Here is a 19,429-nt window from a genome sequence, read left to right as displayed (position 1 = left end):
TGAAGAATCAGAGTTAGGGAGAGGCTCGTCAGGGAAGAGGGAATACGACAGAGTCCAGAGCTGGGCCACCGTGTCGCTGAGGCCCCCCTGTACAGGAGACACCCCCAGCCCCGGGCCACCACCTGCCCCACAGCCCACCACCATGACCCCCAGGCTCCACCCTACACCACCACCAACCCTCCAGGCCCACAGCCAGCCTACTCTCACCCCCAGCCTCAGCTCACCCGTTCTGGGCTGATTGATGACCCCAGCTATCTGTCCATGGACACTGGCCCCGGTCCAAAGGCACAGCAGCCCCAACAGCCTCAGCCGGAGGAGGAAGAGGAGATAGAGGGAGAGGTGGATGAGGAGAGGAGGGGCGCCCATAGGGAGGGCAGACAGGAAGTGAGGACGGAGGGACTACTGAAGAGCAGGAAAGCTGTGCTGCCATCGGAGATCAGACGCAGGGAGAAGAGCACAGAGGACCCGCGTGGCAGCGGCCCCAGGAGGGTCAGCAGGGGAGAGGAGGAGCAGGCTGGCTACAGCAGGGCCCGAGAAGGCCAGGGAGTAGGACACGGGAGGAAGGCTGAGCCGGAGGGGCCCAGAGGAGGGTGCATGGGAGGAGGGAGAACCAGGATGAGACTGGAGGAACCAGACACAGACCCTGAACCAATCAGACCTACAGGGGAACATGTCTCCCGCCTGCTGGCCGCAGAGGTCAGAGCCTCAGAGGAGCGCCAACAACCGTGGAATGACGACGCCATTTACATCCAGACCAGGGGAGGAGCCATGACCACAGACGCTCCCGTCTCCTCCAGGCGCCCCACGTCGGACACTGGGGCCCCTAGAGGCTCCATCCCCAAGACCCAAGAACCAGGGCCAGGGTGGGTCAGAGAGGCAGCAGTCCTGCAACAATGGGCCAGTGAGGATGGGGTCAGTAACGGAGACCAGAGCCCACCAGAGACCAGGGACGCTCGTGTATCTGTGGCCAAGCTTCGCCACTCCTACCTGGAGGGTGCTACGACTGCTACTGCCCCAGTCGTCAGGAAACCGAAGCTGTAGGTGGTTCTGTTCTGTAGTACAGTGCTGTTCTACAATCCATTCTGCTAGGAGCTGCTGCTGGCTTCTATCAGGAACTCGCTCGCTGCCCTGCCCTGCCTAGCTAACACCAACCTCCTCCTGACTGAAATAATCGGTGTGATTATTCTGAACAGGGTTTCTTCTACTAACGCATAGTAGAAACACTCATCCAATCACTAACGCTAGCAGTAGAGCGTTTCACGGGGGGGGGGTTGACTGCTGCGTTCTCTTGGGCTGAGTGCCTGGACTAGCTGATGGACAAAATGGGGTGTGTGTTGTGTGTAACACGACGTAGTCGCCAATCAAGCAAAACTTTGCATGCCAATGGCTTCCACTGCTCCTCCAATGTAAAAAATCAGGGGTTGGGATTTTGTGTGGAAGCTCGCCTCTGTTAAATGACTGCATATCTTTCCTTGCTCTTTCTTTCGTTCCCTCACCTTGCTATTTTTGTCTTTCCTTTCATCATCGCCCCTTCTCCCTGTCTGCATTGCGCCCCGAAGGGAGGAAGAGGTAGATTGGGTGTACCCGGGGGGTACGGGGGTCCCCTGGAGAGGGCAGCGGGACAGTACGGATGTCCCGTGGAGGGGGGACAGGGGGCGCAGGCCCAGACTCTACATCTCCCCTGGAGAGAGTAGAAAGACTTCCGAGAGGTTTAGGACCCAGCCCATCACCTCGGCTGAGAGACAGCTGTCTGATAGGTACAGTGTGTGTACTGTGTTTTTTTTAACGCATGGCGCAAACAGAATTAGTCCTCGCTTCCCAGGGGTGAAGACTAGAGAGAGTGGCTAGTAGTCTGCTGTGAAGGAACACACTTCACAGGCTCATCCAGAAACCTATGCATTCTCTCTCAGGCCGCATGTACTGTAGGCCGTGTGGGTGTGTTCATGCATGGCGAATATAGTCCTTATTTCCTTAGGAAAATACTACAGAGAGGGTCGTATAAGGAAGTGTTAGTTTAGACCATGAGTAGGGTTGCAAAGGGAGGGTACATTACTGGAAACTTTACTTCAGGTTATCGCAGGTGTCAAATTATTTCTGGCCCTCTGTGTGGCCTTATCACATGTAAAATATATACAGTTATTCAACACATGTATTCAAACTGGTGGCAGTTTCATAAAAAGGCAATAGCCAAAAATAATGGCGTTGTTTTTTTTTCATTAATTAGGCTAGTTTTTCTTGAACTATATAGTCTATATAATACAAACTTATGGATATAAAAAGGTATACTATATATGAATAAAAATGTTTGTTATTCAAGTATAATTCGATTTTCTGTTAATCACCAAAATTACTAAACATTCTGGTAACTTTGGTAAATTACAGGTAGCTTTGCAACCCTAGACCATGAGTTTTCTTAAATCAACCGTGGATCACACACTAGCCTACAGCATGTTTGTGTTCACATATCATGTACATAGGCACACAGGCTTATCCAGGGCAAAAACCAAAACGTGCAGCCAGGTGGACACCAGAACAGAGTTTGGGAAACCCTGATTTAGCAGACGCTCTTATCCAGTGCGACTTAGTGCATTCATTTTAAGATGGCTAGGTGGGACAACCACATATCTCAGTCATAATAAGTACACTTTTCCTCAACTTTATCTACTTGTATATCAGTAGGTGAAAAAAGTTAAGTGCGATGTTAGTTCAGGAAAGACTTGTGTTCATTTTAATTTTCAGTTTTTTTTACGGGGTGGGGGGATTATTTTAAGATGCTCGTTAGAGGTACAGTTTCAGATGTTTTTCGGGAATATGGGAAAGGACTTTGCTGTCCTAGCTTCAGGGGGAAGCTGGTTCCACCATTGGGGTGCCAGGACAGAGAAAAGCTTGGAGCTTCCCTCCCGTAGGGGTGGGAGGGCCAAGAGACCTGCGCTGGCAGAACGGAGGGCTCGGGTTGGAGGGTAGGGTGATTAGAAATGGAAAGGGGGATACCTAGTCAGTTGTACAACTTAAACTGAAACGTGTCTTCCGCATTTAACCTAACCCCTGTGAATCAGAGAGGTGTGGAGGGCTGCCTTAATCGACATCCATGTCTTCGGCGCCCAGGGAACAGTGGGTTAACAGATTTTTACCCCAAAGGTCTGCCGCCTGCATGCTGAGTATCCTGCCAGTGGATATTTCATGTGACCCGCGGGCGGATGAATCACTCCTTTTGTTTACTGTTTAAGGTCTAGCAGTCCTCTCTCTCTCAGCAGACTTATTTCTGTAATGCTGTCTAATGCCTTAGACAGGACAACTCTCTCTGTTGCAATCTGATTTCTGTGCATGCGTCTCAAATGGCACCCTATTCCCTATATGGTGCACAACTTTTGACCAGAGGCCTATTGTAGTGCATTATATAGGGAATAGGGGGCCATTTGGGACTTAGCCGGTGTACTTTCTGAGCACCACCTACCCCATCACATTACCCCTGTGGTTGCTGCTTTCTGTCTGCTCTCAATCGCTCCACTGCTTCTCTGGTAGCTGTACTCACGGTAGCAGTCCTTTACCATCGATTTCTTACCACTTGATCATGGATTAATAATATGTGAGTCCTGGTGAATTTCACTGCTTCAGTACTGGTTTTTCCTTTTCTTTGCCTTGTCTCCTGAAGGTCTTGTTTGGGCCCAGATCTACCCAGCACTGAAGGTAAGTTCCTTTTGAACTTCACTGGGAAAAGATAAAAGGACTTTTGTAGCTTACCTTTGAAAAGTGAAAGTGCATGCCATCGAATAAAGTTAATATGTTTACGTTCCGCAGGTCTGTAAACATTTTAGAAAGATTCCCTTTAATGAGAACCGCTTAATGACGCAAGGCTCGTCATTACACTTCTGATTTTATAAAGTCGAAAATAAAAGCATTTGAACTAGTTTTATAGAGTCATTATTGGTGTTCACAGTAGCATAACATGGCTACGGTTTTACTGAGCAGAGTACTATTCATCCATCTGGTTCCTATAAACACACACACACACACACACACACACACACACACACACACACACACACACACACACACACGGTTTAATACCCACCCTCAGTCAGTCAGCAGTGTAGTGCGGCGTCAGTCAAAGGGGATGCTTTCAAGGTGATGTCATACTGTCCTGCAGTGTGTCTGAAATGGTACCCTATTCCCTATATAGTTTAGTACTTTTAGACTAGGGCTCTGGTGAAAAGTATCGCACTACATAGGGAATAGCGTGCCATTTAGGAAGTAGCCCCCCCCCCACCCCCCGTACCCCTCTCAGATCACACCTGTATGTCTGTCTCTGCTGCTTGGTCTGCCTCCCAAACACACTGCGGTCACTTGCATCAGTGCAGGTTTAGCTTGTCTTTGTTTTATACACATTACAGATGGTGATGATTATTAACCTTTGACCTGCAGTACTTCAATTTTTAGGCATTGGACTGGTATTTAAAGTCACTGTTTTGTTCATGATTCAAGCAAGCTGTTTTATTATGGGAATTGGTTTTCAAGATTCTCAGAATCTGGCTCTATTTGACACTTTGGATTTTTGCTCTCATCTTTCTCTCTCGGTTCCTCCCCTCTGTCTGTTTCTCTGTCCGTCTCTTCTCTCTCTCGCTCTCTAGCGGATGAAGAGAAGTTGGATGAGAGGGCCAAGTTGAGTGTTGCAGCCAAGCGGTCTCTCTTCAGGGTACGAAAGAACACAATGTTGCTTTGGTGTTTTCTCTCACCTGTGTTTACGTTGCTTCGGGGTAGCAAGGCGTGGACATGAGCTTTTAGACACACACACAGCGTTCCTTCTCTGTGACTCAGTTACTCCACACATCGCTGTGAGCGGAGCAGCTGACTCTGAGCTTGATTTAGGCCTGACACATACCGACGGAGAGAAATATGCTACTAATCAACTACACAAGCATTGAAACTGTCTACTTTTCCATACGGAGTCGTCTTTTGGCCAACTTGCATGTGGAATATACTGTCAAGAAGTGCATAGCTGTCCAAGTCATAGTAATAACACAGAGACAGCATATTTTTTAACTGAAGTCATAGTTTGCTCAAGCAGAGCGGGTCAAGCCTTTGTGCTCTTGCCAACTCCATTGCTGTCCTTGGCATGACAATTCCACAAGGAGTTGGCAAGAGAGCACACTGGCACAAGAGGGGAAGAGGCGAAGCGAGAGAGCTGACCCGCCCCAAAAATGTAGCGTGAAGTTTTAGAAGTGTGTATTTTTTGTATGGAAGTCAATGAGAGTTTTGAGTTCGGTCAACATAACATTTAATTGCTAATTTGCTATGTGAGGCCTATTTGATCAAATATACGTTTTGTAATGCTTGCAAGAATGTACTGATATAAGTGGACGCGGGTGACACCTTCTGCCTTTGCACACCTTGATTTCCATTTGTTAGAATGCAGACGTTAGTATCTTGTCAGTACATAGACCGTCTTTGCAGGCACTCGGGCTAGGTCAAGCACAGTGATCATGTGCTTTCTTTTCAATCTGTCTCATGCTAACATCTTGGGCTACATCATGATTAACTCTTTCCTCATATTTTAAGACAAAGTCCACATTCACTCTCTATGCAAATGCCTTCCTTAAGATTTACAAAAACAAACCTTGCAACAACCAATTCTTCCGCTCTTTTGATTAGGTACTTGGGCATCTCCAGAGGCTCTGGTTAACTGAACATGTTTCTTTAGTCTGTATTGGAATTATGTTGGAATATATATATATTTGATCTATTGGGTTCCCTTAACTGATAGTTTGAGCTTTGCGTTGAAATTATGACACATTACTTTGGTCTCCGTGCATGGCCTCCGCAGGAGTTGGAGAGGAACACTGACGGGGGCGCCCCCAAACCCCAGTCCCGGAACTCGGCCATCGAGAGGCGACTGAGACGCATCCAGGACCGCTCCCGTACCCAGCCAGTCACCACTGAGGAGGTGGTCATTGCTGCCACGTAAGTCCCAAGTACACCTCCCTCTCCCTCCATCTCTTTATTCCCTCATCCTTCCGTTCCGCCGTTTCTCTCTCCCCTCTCTCTCAGCTGCCTGTGTGGTGGAAGAGATGGAGAGGAGTGTGGGCTAGTTGTTTTAAACCTCAATCCATGAACCCGTAAAATGTCAAATGTGACCTCAACCTTTGATGTCAACATGTTAGCAAACAGACTCAATAGCTATGGGTTACCCGTCAAAACCTCAAACCTAAGCCCTTTTTCTAGGAAGTGTCACTCCCTCTGTTCTGAGAGGTGATACTGTTGGCTCTCTGAGTCACAGTTAATGTGATTCAGGTGCTATGTTAATTCTGGGATACTGTATGTTCCAATATATTGTTCTCACATTCCTAGCCTGTTGGCCAACTCTCCTATTTGATATACCACCTTTTATGCGTCCCAAATGGCACCCTTTTCCCGACACAGTGCACTACTTTTGATCAGCGCCATATGGGCCCTGGTCAAAACAAAAGTAGTGCACTGTGTAGGGAATAGGGTGCCATTTGGGACGGAGCCGTTTTGTTGATCGATTGCCACAGTCAGTGTTTTGATTTGAGAACATGATATGTGATTTGCCTGCTGGTTCCAATCAGTTGGTTAATACTGGGAGGATGGAGAAAGTGGCTAACAAGTCACCGGGCTTGCCACTGATCCATAGAAAATATCCACTATACAATATACTCGCTATACTCTGTCCTATTGTGAAGTCTACCATCTTCATTTACAGAGGAATTCCATTATTTTTATGTTTTCCTTGCCCTTTTAAAGAATTTTCTGGATCTTTTCTTCTCCTTCTGTGCTCTCTCTCTTCCTGTTGTCACCTGTGTCCCCGTGTGACTCTCTCTGTCCCCTCTGTCTGTCCCTGTCTGTACCGTCACTGTAAAGTGTCCCGGCTCCCTCGTCACAAACTGTGTCTGTCGATACGACCCTAGCACGCATACCGAGCCCCACACTAGTCAGCTGCACTGTGACACCGTACAGGTACACGCACGTCAGCACACGCGTGTGCATGGGGTTTTAGAGATTAGGGGTCATCCTGACCTGGCCCAGGCACTAATCTCACTAGCTTGGGCCCAAATCTGTTTTGTGCAGTCTTTCCAACTCAAATGGTCAGACTGCACAAACAGATCTGGGACTAGGCTACAATTTAACAGCAGCTACATTGGTTGAATGCATGGTTGGTTTTTCAATGTTGTTGTTGTGTTTGGAAGAGGACTAGCAGTTGGTCCAAACAGAGTCTGTGTTTGGTTATATTAACCTTTGTTTTGTGGAAATCGTTACTATAAATTTGTTCTCACCAGGTCTGGAGTAGTCTTTGGATGTGTGGCGCCCCCTTGTGTATTTTGAGGGAACAACCTGCATGTTTAACCTGTTGCAAACATTTCTCAATTTTCTCTTTTCTTAACCCTTTATGATCTTACACTGTTGTCAAATTCATGGTATCCAAGATCTCTTTCAACCTCTCAAAAGATGTAGCACAGAGATTGTGCTTTGTCAACCGGGCAATAAAATGATAGTGTATTTGTCCACCCTGTGGGCTCTGCACTGGACTGTACACCCTGTCTCTGTGTGTAGCATGGCTCTCTGGCCTGCATGTTCCGGCCTGCCTTCATGTTTTTCTCCCCCCCCCCGGTCCCCCCCGTCTCCTCCTCTGTGGGTGTTCCTCCTCCCAGCCTGCAGGCGTCCTCACAGCGAAGCGCTGCGGCCAAGGAGCAGGCCAGGGAGGCACGGCGGGTCCAGGATGCCCTGGAGGTCCAGAGGGAGGGGCAGCACACCACCTCCATGCTCCTCCAGACCACCTCCTCTCCCCCCGAGGAAACCCAGGCCCAGCACCATGTATGTATTGATGAATGATAGGACCACAATGGAAATGTGTTTTTTGTGTTATCCTCAATGATTTTAAATGTGTTGTATCGACATGTGTGGTTGAATTGTTTTTAAATTGTAAAACGAATCAAAAACCCAGCAGGGTCATGGGGACGCAGAGCCAGATCTGTCCACCCTCAGCCTGGCAGAGAAGATGGCTCTGTTCAACAGGCTGGCCCAGCCTGCTACCAGGGTGACCCGGACCAGGCCTGATACCAGGGGGCGCAGGGCCAACGCCCGCTACCAGACCCAGCCCATAACCCTGGGAGACATGGAGCAGGTAGGAACAGAGATGTATTTATTTACAGTAAATGGTGCCGGTAGGAACAGAGATGTATTTATTTACAGTAAATGGTGCCGGTAGGAACAGAGATGTATTTATTTACAGTAAATGGTGCCGGTAGGAACAGAGATGTATTTATTTACAGTAAATGGTGCGGGTAGGAGGGGTTCTATCTGTATCTGTGTGATGTGATCATTGCTGTAATCATTTACTATAACCCTTAGATGGCTGTTCGTTATCTCGTTCTAACGTTGATTCAACCCTCTTATCCCACTTTCAACATAACCCATTGTTTTTTTGTGGCAACCTGTTTAATATCGTTTCAAAGAAATGTTTCACTCGAACTCGCACACCTTTTTCCTAAGTGTGTGAGACTGTATGTATCTCTGGAACAGGACCCCTCAGACACAGACACTTTTGATGAACAGGAGCTGTGTGACGAGGGCCCAGTAGAAGTCCCTCAGGGCCAGAGTGACATTACACAAGTAAGGCTCTATCGTGGCACTGCGGCCATTTTGGCTCACCAGTGTCTCTGCGTTTACCTGCAACTGGTGTTACGCTTGGCTCTTGGCAACACTTCAGCATCGTCCGTGTGCTTCTTGCCGTCGATTTGTTGAACAATTATAGAACATGCAATAGCATTATCTGGGCAAGCAGCAAGCGTCCCATTTCAGTCTATCATGAGGCCGTTTCATGTGGTTCTTGAAACCACTGCACTCAGAACTGGTGCATTGACCCAAATTAGAACGTCAGCTTCATTAGAGAAATGTTTTGAGTGTGGATCCTCTTCTGATTAATCTGGGGCTGCTTCATATGAAGGTGGAGTACAGTGGCATTGCATGCCTTAGAAGCTTTTGAAGAAAACCCGATTCAATACGCACGCGTGGGTTCTGCTGCTAGTTCTTCATTGGCCTGCGACGAAGACATTGTTGTGTGATGTGCGGACGAAGGCTGGGAATGGCTTAGACACAAATGGCACCGTATTCCCAATATTTCACTGAGCTGCTCTTTGGCATGAAAGAACCCTCTGTGGTGGAGGAGAGGAGAACAAAGGGCTGATCCCTGGTTCATTCTCTGACTGGAGGGACGGACTGAATGCAGGTATTTGTCAGCCAGGGTTCATCTCCCACCAGTCACTGTGTTAGAAACAAGGTTGTTGTGGCTGAAAGAGCGAGACGAATGAATGGATTTCTTGAACTGGTTAGTATGCCATACATTATAGGGTTGAAGCACAGTAACTCTTAAAGGTTCAGCGCAGTCAAAAACGTGATTTCCCTGTGTTTTAAATATATCTCCACACTATGCGGTTGGAATAATAGTGTTCAATTGTGGAAATGATGATGTGTAAGAGCTGTTTGAAAAGATCATCACCACGCGGCAAATTAGTTCTAAGACCAATCAAGAAAGACTTCCACACCTCTGCCAGTAACAGCTCGTTTTTCAGTTTTCCCCTCCCCAATTCGACAGTCCTAGCAAAATACTTGCTTGAGAAACATCTCTTGCTAAGAAGCCATCTTTGTTTTCAATCAAAATGTTGAAAAAGAAACGATCACAGTACGGTACTCAGTAGTGATTTGATATTGCGATAAAAGCGGCTGCCATTGGACCTTTTATCATTGTTCACTCCTTTAATGGTTTCAAGGTACGATTACAGCTTGTTCAGACAGAGCTTTGAGGTCCGACTACTTTCCTCTCCAAAACAAACTCGTCTCTTAAATGTAGTGTTGTAATCTGAGCAGATTTACCTCGGAGGAAACGGGTTTTTATGTCCGGTTTTTATGTCCATCGTAAAAGTGATTAGTGAAATCTGTCCTTTGACTTAGAAGATGAGGAATGTCCTTGAACTTGATGCTGTCCACTGAATAATCATAATACTACTCATGTGTAGGACATCTTCAGACCACAACAGGATGTGGAAATGATGTCACCACAAAGATGAGACTATTCTTAAAAGGGAACATCTTGAGGTGTTCGCTTTGAGTAACATTAGATTTTTTTGTTGATTTTTATCAGATTTTTGTCAGTTGAGAAGTGACATTTTTGGATCAATGTTAAATGAATGGATGATTGCGTCAGTATCCCCTCGTCCTTGAAAATACTGATTCGGCGTTATTCTTGGAGCATGATTCTGTGAATAGAGAGCGAGAGTGGGTGGCTGAACTCATCCTGCCCTTCAGAATGTTGGCTGCATCTGGGTTCTGTTCATTAGTGCAGACTGTAGATAAAGGTTTTGCAACCAAAAATGAAAACAAGTGGTTCTTAGGTCACTCCCTGTTTCAGTCTGCTTTTTTTTTGGTTACCAGTGAATATGACCCTGGACTCATTGTGCTTTGTGGTTGTCAGGGGGGTGGGGTGGCGGGCGACATGACTGGTCGGGCATGGCTTTGTGATGTGGGCTGTGATTGGCTAGCCAGACTGCACTTCTTTTGAACCACACGGGCAGGAAGTGCAATGAGTCACTCTGATTAGTCAGCGTGATTATCTAGAGATCCATTGTCTGTCTGGTAGCCTTGCTGCCTCTGTTACCGGGCGGACGAGCGCCTCTGCTGAGTGAACTTTCGTCCTCTCCAGCTGACCTTGTTTTTTTCCTCTCTTTCTCCCTGCTCTTTGATCACTCGCTCTCTCTGTTATCTCGCTCCCTCTCCTCTTTTCCCTCCACACAGATCCAAGCCGGAGCCAGGGTCGACCAGCTCTCCTCATCAGCTCTCAGACCTGGGGCCACGGTCTCCACAGACCACGCAGGGGACATCCACCTGGCCAGGGATTGCGGGGGTAGCCCTGCCGAGGCCGCTCTCGCTGCACCCAACCCTGGGTACTACGAGAGCTCCATCCCCCGCCACACCAGTCCTCCCACCCAGATCACAGAACCCTTCAGTGCCGTCTGGAAGTCTGTGCCCGGCCCCCACCACCAGGCCTCTCTGGATCTCCAAAGCCACCAGGCTGACACGACCACAGTCCTCCCCCAAGAAGAGGAGCACGGTCTGGGAGGAGGGAAGAGGAAGCTGCCCTCTCCAGAGGGAGTTGTCAGACAGGCTCCCCTGTCCCAGCCTCCGGCCTGGTCTGGGGAGACGGAGTGGGAGGAGGTGCAGCGTGTAGCCAGGAGAGGTGAGGGTGTGGAGCCCCAGCGCTCGTTGATGAGATCAGAGAGCCAGGACCAGAGACTGCACCAGGAGCAGAGGGGCTATCTAAGACCGTTATCACAAGAACTGCAGGACCCAGATAGACTTGGGTCAAAGGTCATCAGCACTGGTAAGATAAGCCTCTAGGGGAACAAGCCTGACCGTAGGAAGGATGTCTTTTCTGTTTCTTTCACTTTGCCTCTTGTTCACTCATACTTTTTAAAAATCCACTTCAAATTCTTAGAAATTCTTTCTCTCCTCTCTCCCTCATATGAGTGATCATCGGTGTGTGTGTGAGTCTTATGAATTAATTTCCCATTCCGGTCATCCGACAGATCATGTTAGCTGTCTGTGTCTTGGTGCACCTACTTCTATGCTCCTGTTGTATAGTAAATCCATCTACACTACTCATATGTCAACATAGCTAATACTACCACACTTCACGTACCAGAGGCTTGATCTCTCGTTAAAAAAAAACACATTTCCTGTTGTCTGTAAATTATGTTCACACACACTGGCTGTGGTTTCCCTTCAAGCTTTCCCTTATTTGACAGTGGGTAGACGCTAGCTGGCTCGCCCCTGTTTGTCTCATCAGTCTGCATCAGCGGTTGTCTTGTCCCCCCAGTGTGCTAGGGCACAGACCAGTCAGAAGAAATATGTCAAGACAGACAGACAGAGGGAGGGAGAGGCCAGTTGCTAGATGCAAAGAGGCATAGCGAGAAAGACGGGGAGAGGAGGGCTAGTAGTGTCCAGGGGGCCACAGAGGGAGAACTAGCTGAAGAGAGAGAGGAACACTTACTGGTTAGTGGACTGTGTTACGTTGTGGCTTCTGTAGAGGGAGGCTCTCTGTTAGTGTTCACACAACTAGAGGAGAAACTAGGCTGAGGCTTTTAACACTTAGTGGCCGCTTTTCATCAGCCGCTTCCAGCTTCTTGATAAGTGAGTGTGGATTTGGTGTGTGTGTGTGCGTGCGTTCATGTCAACATGATTGTGTGTTTGATGTGGCTTTTGCTCTCCCTGCTGGTTATTGATTGTGCTTGGAGCTCTCCTAATGCCTTTGTGTATGTGTGTGTGTGTGTGTGTGTGTGTGTGTGTGTGTGTGTGTGTGTGTGTGTGTGTGTGTGCAGACCTGCCGGAGCCCAGCGTGTCATCGCTGAGAACAGCAGTAGCAGCAGGGCCACTAAGGAGTGTGTCTCTCACTCCACACACACAGCTGTCTCAGGAGCTGGGCGGAGCGGACACGCACACGGACCGCAGCAGTGGTCTGGGACACACACACAGCCTGGTCCAGTCGGAGCAGGAGGACATGGAGCTCTCCGAAGCCATGTCAGCTAGACAGATGTCCATCAAAGACAGGTGAGCCCCTCTTTCTCATCAAAGAAACCCTGGGTTGACCAGGCAAAGCCTCCAGGCAGTAGTCGTCTCCGTGCAGCTTGTTTGGGTAATTCTTATCGGCGAGGCAACTTTGCTCATTCTTTGTGTACACATGTGAGAGCAAATTACATCATTGTCTGAACGGGCTGTGTCGTTTTTGTGAATGCTGTGTTTCATTTTTGTTTTGAGTTGTTGACTTGTGTTGGATATTGACACTCGTGACTCAGTCGGTGTGTTCATGCTTGTCGACTTGTATCGGCGTTTGTTCTGAGGACTGTAAAAGACTGCTTTTTGATTTTGAGAGATGGTGAGAGTGAGAGCCTCACCTTGACTCTCACTGTGGAATGTAGGTTGCAAATGAGGTGGAAGGAAAGAGAGCGAGAGCAAGCAAGGGACCGTTGGGTTCGTTTTGACGTGAGTTCAAGGAATCTATTTTGGGCGTTAGGTTGGCTGGTTGGTTGGTGCCGAGCACCCCAGGAGGAAGGTCGGCGAGAGAAAAAGATGGAGAGAGAGATGCTCTAACTAACAAACCCCATTCCTCTAGTCTCTTTTAGAGGGAGAAAGTGAGCTTGTCTCCTGTCGCTGCTGCTGCAAATCAACCTGCTATAGCCACGGTAGCTAGCCACCTCTACGGAGTGATATTACTAGTGGCAGCAGAAATTGAGTTTGAATTGGATTTGAATGTAGCTCTACTGTCATCTCTGTCGTAATAGGTCTCTTAACCTCATCGACGAGATTCGGTCTACGCGAAATGTACCGTCATCCTCTAGAACTAGGTCTATCGCTAAGCAATATACGGAGGCGTTTCCATTGACTTCAGTTATTCAGAAAAGCATTTTCAGAAGTGGATCTAGATGGCTGGTCTCTTTATGAACTACTGTAGCTGTCGATTGTAGTCGGTGCCAGTTGTTGTTTTGTCATGTTCTGGAGGAATTGGGGAATGCCGACTGTGGATGTATTAATTTAAATCTACTTTAGGGAATTGGAATGTTTCCAATACAACAGTATTACCGACCAGTGGTTTCACACATCCAATCAAGTAATTACATAAGCTTGTTTCAGTCAGTTTGTGTCAGTTTGGTCAACAAGCTGGCCATTGAGTGGTTGCTGTTAGTTAACCCACCAGGCTAGGATTGGCTTTTAAATTGATTGATGACATAATGGAATAACATGTGCTTCCAATGACTTCCAAAGTGTGTGTGTGTGTGTGTGTGTCCTTTTGAATCCTCCATGAAGTGCATGAAGGATCTATCATTGGCGTCACATCGCGTCACAAATTCTTTAGCGGTTTGAGGAACCGCTTGCCTCAAGGTCGTGTGTGTGTGTGCGTGCCCAGTGGTTTGGTTGGTCGGCACTTCTTCTCAGCTACAGCTGCCGATGTCTCTCTGTGCCCCTATCCATTTCTAGAGACGTCATTCTCTGATCAGTCCCCCAAAAACAGGACGTCCACTCATGGTTGGACACAGAGCAGTGTTTGTGAGCAGAGGGCGCCAGTGCCCCAGGCTTTAGGACCACTATGCCTGTCTCCTACGAGGAATGCGTCCCCTTTATAGTCCACCCAATTTTACCGGAGTCTCCTAGAAAGCGCCCTCTGCCCTCGACGTTACATATAGTCTGAAGCTGGAGATAAACGCTGCTCCTCTTCGGTCTGAGTCTGAGGGACTGACTATGAGTATGGTTACATGCACACAATAATGCGATTGTTGTGGCTAGTCAGATTTAATATAGTAATTTAATTAAAAGGTTTACATTGCAAGAATAACGATGTCCCTAATAATCCTGTTTCCGTGGACACATCTGAAATCAGGCTACCTGATGGCACTCTGATAAACGTGGAAAATCGTCAATTCAAAATAAACATTCTACTACAGCGAACATGTTATTTCTGGGAGTTATATTGGATTCGGAGTTCGGACATATAACGTTTGTATGTAAAGTTGTTTTTCCGAACTCACTTCATTCGCGCTAAAGGAGGGCGGCTCACTCGGCTGGTGCTGACTCATACACAGATCAAATACACCGCTGGAACGCCCATTGAGGTGTTGGCATGTCCTAATCATTTGAGAGAGTGCTCAGAAAACCAGGTGTTTTAATTGGCGTCAATTAACTTGGATTTTTACCGTAAACCCGATTTAAGATGAGCAGAAAAAGGTGTTTTACGTAACTCTTGCATAATCTGCCTACTGCCATAATCCGGTTTTATATTGAATGGTTACTGTGCGTGTAAACGTACTCACTGTGGCCTTGATCTGGATTTATCTGTGATTCAACTAACAGTGAAATATAGATCTGTCTTGTCCGTGTCAAGTCAGTGTGTATATATAGAAGTTACAGTATGTGCCTGTTTGTTGATTTGATTTACCTGAATATAGTATTTCTACCTCTGAAGTCTATTTAATACCTCCATTCGGGTACATATGCTAGCCATTGCCAGTGGTACATTTGACTTTTGATGGCCATAATAACACCGTTATCCTCAGGATCCTTCTGCTCGGACATTTGACGTGAAACTAAATCAGACATTGGCAGCAGACTCCCGACTCTTGTTTCAGCATGACAGACACTAGTAAGTGTGGTTTAGCCCGACTGTGCTGTTGGTGTCATCAGTGTGTTTAGCTATAGTCCAGACTGAGGCTGACAGTGAGCCTGCAGTGTGACCTGCTCTGGTTAGCCTCAGCATCCCTCTGTCTCTGCGCCCCAAATGGCACTCTATTCCTTATGTAGTGCACACATTGTGACCAGAGCTTTATGGGCCCAAACATGGTGTCAGAGCATCCACGCTCTCTGATTGGCTCCTTGTTGAGATTCTTCATTCTAAATAATGGACCTAGTTTGTCGAGTGACTGGCTTGGTCTAGGCTAAGGAGATGTTCTGGACTGTAAATGTATGACTAAGCAGAGACCATAGGGGCATCTATGGCGACCTACAACTCTACCATCCATCCCTCCATGAGGCAGAGTTCAGCTCTCACACAGCCTGTTGTCATTTCTCCAGTTGACCTTTACTGGACAGCTGGGTCAAAGGATCCACTGCATGCTGTGTAACCTGTCTTTTGTGTGTTGCACAACCATGGTCCCCGGGCAGAACCAAAACTGATGGCTCTGTCTGTGTGTGTGGCTCTGTGTGTCTGTGTGTGTGTGTGTGTGTGTGTGTGTGTGTGTGTGTGTGTGTGTGTGTGTGTGTGTGTGTGTGTGTGTGTGTGTGTGTGTGTGTGTGTGTGTGTGTGTGTGTGTGTGTGTGTGGCACTCTGTCTGTGTGTGTGTGTGGCACTCTGTCTGTGTGTGTGTGTGTGTGTGTGGCACTCTGTCTGTGTGTGTGTGTGGCACTCTGTCTGTGTGTGTGTGTGTGTGTGGCACTCTGGCTCTGTGTGTGTGTGGCGCTCTGGCTCTGTGTGTGTGTGGCGCTCTGGCTCTGTGTGTGTGTGGCGCTCTGGCTCTGTGTGTGTGTGGCTGTGTGCGGGCTCCTCTGTCTCTCTGTCTGTATGTCTCTTGTCTGTCTGTCAATTCTATTTGCTTTATTGGCATGACGTAACAATGTACATATTGCCAAAGCTTACTTTGGAGATGTACAATATTAACATGCTGTGGCTGTCTCTGTCTCAGGCTGGCCCTATTGAAGAAGAGTGGCGAGGAGGACTGGAGGAACAGGATTAATAAGAAGCAGGACGTGGTGAAGGTGGCCGTGTCAGAATGCCATGCTCAGCTATGGGAGGTGGAGCAGAGCTTCAAGAAGGTAACCTGACTACTACTGTATATGCTGTCCTTTATCCACACATCCAGTCAGACAGCTATACCTCTACTATAGACTTCACACATGCTTAGCCTTTTGGCTGACACTGATGCGATTAAAACAAGTCAAACAGGCTGTTTTTCAGCCATCGTTTTGGGGAAATCACAAACCTTAATTTGTTGCCTGCTTTTCTAATCAAGTGAATCCAAAAGGGCAAATTGTAAAAACACTTGCCTAAATGAATGAATCCTATGTGCAGAGTTTGTTGCTTCCTTCCCTTATCGCCTTCAGACACCTTTCATTTGTATCAATGAACCATAAATAAAGTGGAATGATTAGTTCAATATGAACTTGTTGTAAATGGATATTAAGTCACAGCTGTGGGTGTCTCTAAACAGAGGTGTTGTGTATGTGTGTCTGTCCTTTCACTTATAAAGCATGCTACTTATGACACTGATGAGCTTCCCGAGGCAATTTATTGTACCAGAACTGCCTTTCATATCTTCAACTGCACCTACACTCAAATATGATAGTCATTGGTGATTACTCAGGTATAGTATATGTAGTACTGTATTAACACCTAAGTTGTCTAAGTTGCTAGGTCACCGTGTGTATTCTGAAGACATTGTACGGTTGTTTCCAAGTAAATGTAGTACTTAGAAGACCAGATTATACATGTAAGGTTGGTATAGTTTCCCTAAATCAGGTTTTCTAGCCAAGAGAACTTCCTGTGCAATATCAGGAAATGTATTCATTGATATGACAGACATGTGCTTTCTAGATTTGCACATTTATTTGGCAAACACGAGGCTATGAATCGAATTCTGTCATTTGAAACCTTTAATTTGTCTACTGTTTTCTTTCAGACCTGCATGTGTGTCTCGTCTTTAGCCTACTATAATCAATGCATGTTCTATATAACTTCTCCTATTCTGTCTATTTGTCTTTCCTTATGTTTGCATGTCTTTTTTTCATCTAAAATAAACCTTTATTTCAATCTCTGCATGCGCACTGTAGTTATGTTATGTGTGAGTTTTTTAAAGGGTGGGGGTTTGTGATTTTTCCACATACCTCTCTTTTTAGAACTATTCACAACTTTATCTATCCCCTTTCCGTCCATGCAAGCAGACACACCATGTTTTGGCTCACCAATCCATGTTTTTTCAGCTTTGTCGTAACACGAGTGTTTATTGACTATAACTGAATGAAAATATTTCCCGGTTTTCCACATGCGACGACACTAGACCAGAAAAAATGCACACTGCTCTTGTCAAATCATTACGCCCTTAAAGGATATTTAAAAATAATAATAATTATGAAACCAAAAGGTTTTTAATGCCTGCGTCCGTATTCATAAAGTATCTCAAAGTAGAAGTGTTTTGATGTAGGATCAGTTTTCGCATAGAAGCATAGAAGTGAAACGAGTAGTGAATCAACTGACACAGGCCAGGCTCGGGGCTTCAAAGGAAATCAAGAGGAAGGATGGATGTATTGTTTTCGCTCGTTTATTTCTTTTTTTAAATGGTTTTATCCTCCCGTTCAGCCTGGCCAGTGAGCTCAATCAAGACCACCTCCCTTCCGAGATCAAAAGAGATGTACTGTAGCCTACAGTACAGTAGGAATTGGAGAGATTAGGGAAAAACAACCCCTTTATGAGATTATAATCTGGGATGTCATTGGTCCGTGCTTATTAAGAGTTTGAGCTACACTGAGTCACTGCTTTAAAATGCTTAAAGATACAGCTAAAAAAGAGCAACTTCAGGGACTGAAAGTGAGAAAAAAGTGTTGATCCTACAAACTTTGTTTGAATGACACCTGCTGGAATATATCGTTTGCATTTCAAATTCAACCTCTCAGTAATCCAAATATCAGCGACGGTTTTAGAGGGTGAGGGAGAGCGGTTGACGTTCTGGGTCAGCCATGCGGATGACAACCTAGTCCTCAGGAAAGAACACTTGTCCTTTTTTTCTCCCTGCTGTGTTTCTATAGGAGGAAGGGATGATGATGATCGATGAGTTGGCTGTGTCTGATCAGCTCTGGGTAAGACCGGTGTGTTAGGTTCCCCACTAACACACACCCTGGCGTGTTATACACTACTAGTGGTGCTTTACGGGTGAAGGGTTGTAACGTTCCGGTAACTTCTCAAAGTTCTCAGCTTTTCCTGAAATCCCGGTTTGGAGGATTTCTGGGGTTCCTGCTTATTCCCGCCTGAATCCCGGAATCTTCCAACTGGGATTACTTGAAACCCTGGGAATTTGGGGAAATTTCCCCTATCAGTTTTTCTATTTAATACCGTGGTGTGAGTGGCCTGCTCTAATTCAGTCCTGCCGCTCATCAGGTGTCGTGTTAACTGTGGTTGGTGCTGTAGCTTCAAGTCTCAAGGCTGTCTCATTGTGTGTGTGTGTAGTGGTGATTTCATTGTGGATTGATGCTGAAACCAATTCACCAGCTCGTATTCCCTGTCCATACAGCCATTAAACCCAAATGTATAAACTGCGTGACGTTGAATGTGTTGGATGAAGGTGTGCGTGCAAGCTATGACGGCGATTCCCATTTTACAAACCATTGTCAAATGACACATCTGTAAAACACAAGGTTGGCGGTATCACTGTTTTTCCCATCTGCTGTTTATTACCCTCTGTTGTTGATTATGTCCTTTCTGTCCATCTGTGGGAACCTGTCTGTCTTCCCTGGCCCTCCCTCAATAGGAGCCGGTCTTTTCCACCCCTTTCTCTCCTCCTCCTGATCTCCCTGACGGTGATCTAAGTGTCGATCAGTACAGCCAGGTGAGACCATGCATCCGGTGTAATGGCCTTCATACTGTACCTGCTTGCATAGCCAACCTAGCTGCCTGCTGGTCTGAGCTGTTTTTGTTATTTTTTTAAGCTGTTAAAGCCTTTATGCTTTATGCAGTTAGTGTTAGTTCGCGATAACGTGCTTATTACCAAGTATCTATACCAAAGATCATGATGCGTCTGTAGGCATACAGTGTCTTACCATGGTGAGCTCATCTACTTCATGAAGGCATGTTCACTATATTCACAATAATCCCCAGTTTACAATTGGC

General features: G+C 46.6%; 1 protein-coding gene across 1 annotated transcript in view; it reads left to right on the top strand.

Moving 5' to 3' along the window:
* The window catches only part of LOC120027660 (supervillin-like), a 57,979-nt gene that overhangs the window by 20,433 nt on the left and 18,117 nt on the right, over positions 1 to 19,429 (top strand). Inside the window, exons 6-18 of the mRNA XM_038972654.1 lie at positions 6 to 285; positions 436 to 1,037; positions 1,560 to 1,757; positions 3,653 to 3,687; positions 4,629 to 4,693; positions 5,822 to 5,958; positions 7,665 to 7,759; positions 7,941 to 8,137; positions 8,536 to 8,625; positions 10,804 to 11,389; positions 12,387 to 12,615; positions 16,236 to 16,365; positions 18,352 to 18,402. Of these exons, the coding sequence (XP_038828582.1) occupies positions 6 to 285; positions 436 to 1,037; positions 1,560 to 1,757; positions 3,653 to 3,687; positions 4,629 to 4,693; positions 5,822 to 5,958; positions 7,665 to 7,759; positions 7,941 to 8,137; positions 8,536 to 8,625; positions 10,804 to 11,389; positions 12,387 to 12,615; positions 16,236 to 16,365; positions 18,352 to 18,402 (2,695 nt within the window). The remainder of the gene's footprint in view (positions 1 to 5; positions 286 to 435; positions 1,038 to 1,559; positions 1,758 to 3,652; positions 3,688 to 4,628; positions 4,694 to 5,821; positions 5,959 to 7,664; positions 7,760 to 7,940; positions 8,138 to 8,535; positions 8,626 to 10,803; positions 11,390 to 12,386; positions 12,616 to 16,235; positions 16,366 to 18,351; positions 18,403 to 19,429) is intronic.

Source organism: Salvelinus namaycush, chromosome 33 (assembly GCF_016432855.1).
Source record: "Salvelinus namaycush isolate Seneca chromosome 33, SaNama_1.0, whole genome shotgun sequence".
In the NCBI taxonomy this organism is placed as follows: Eukaryota; Metazoa; Chordata; class Actinopteri; order Salmoniformes; family Salmonidae; genus Salvelinus; species Salvelinus namaycush.
Note: the sequence above shows the minus strand (reverse complement) of the source record. Positions and strands in the feature narration are given on the sequence as shown.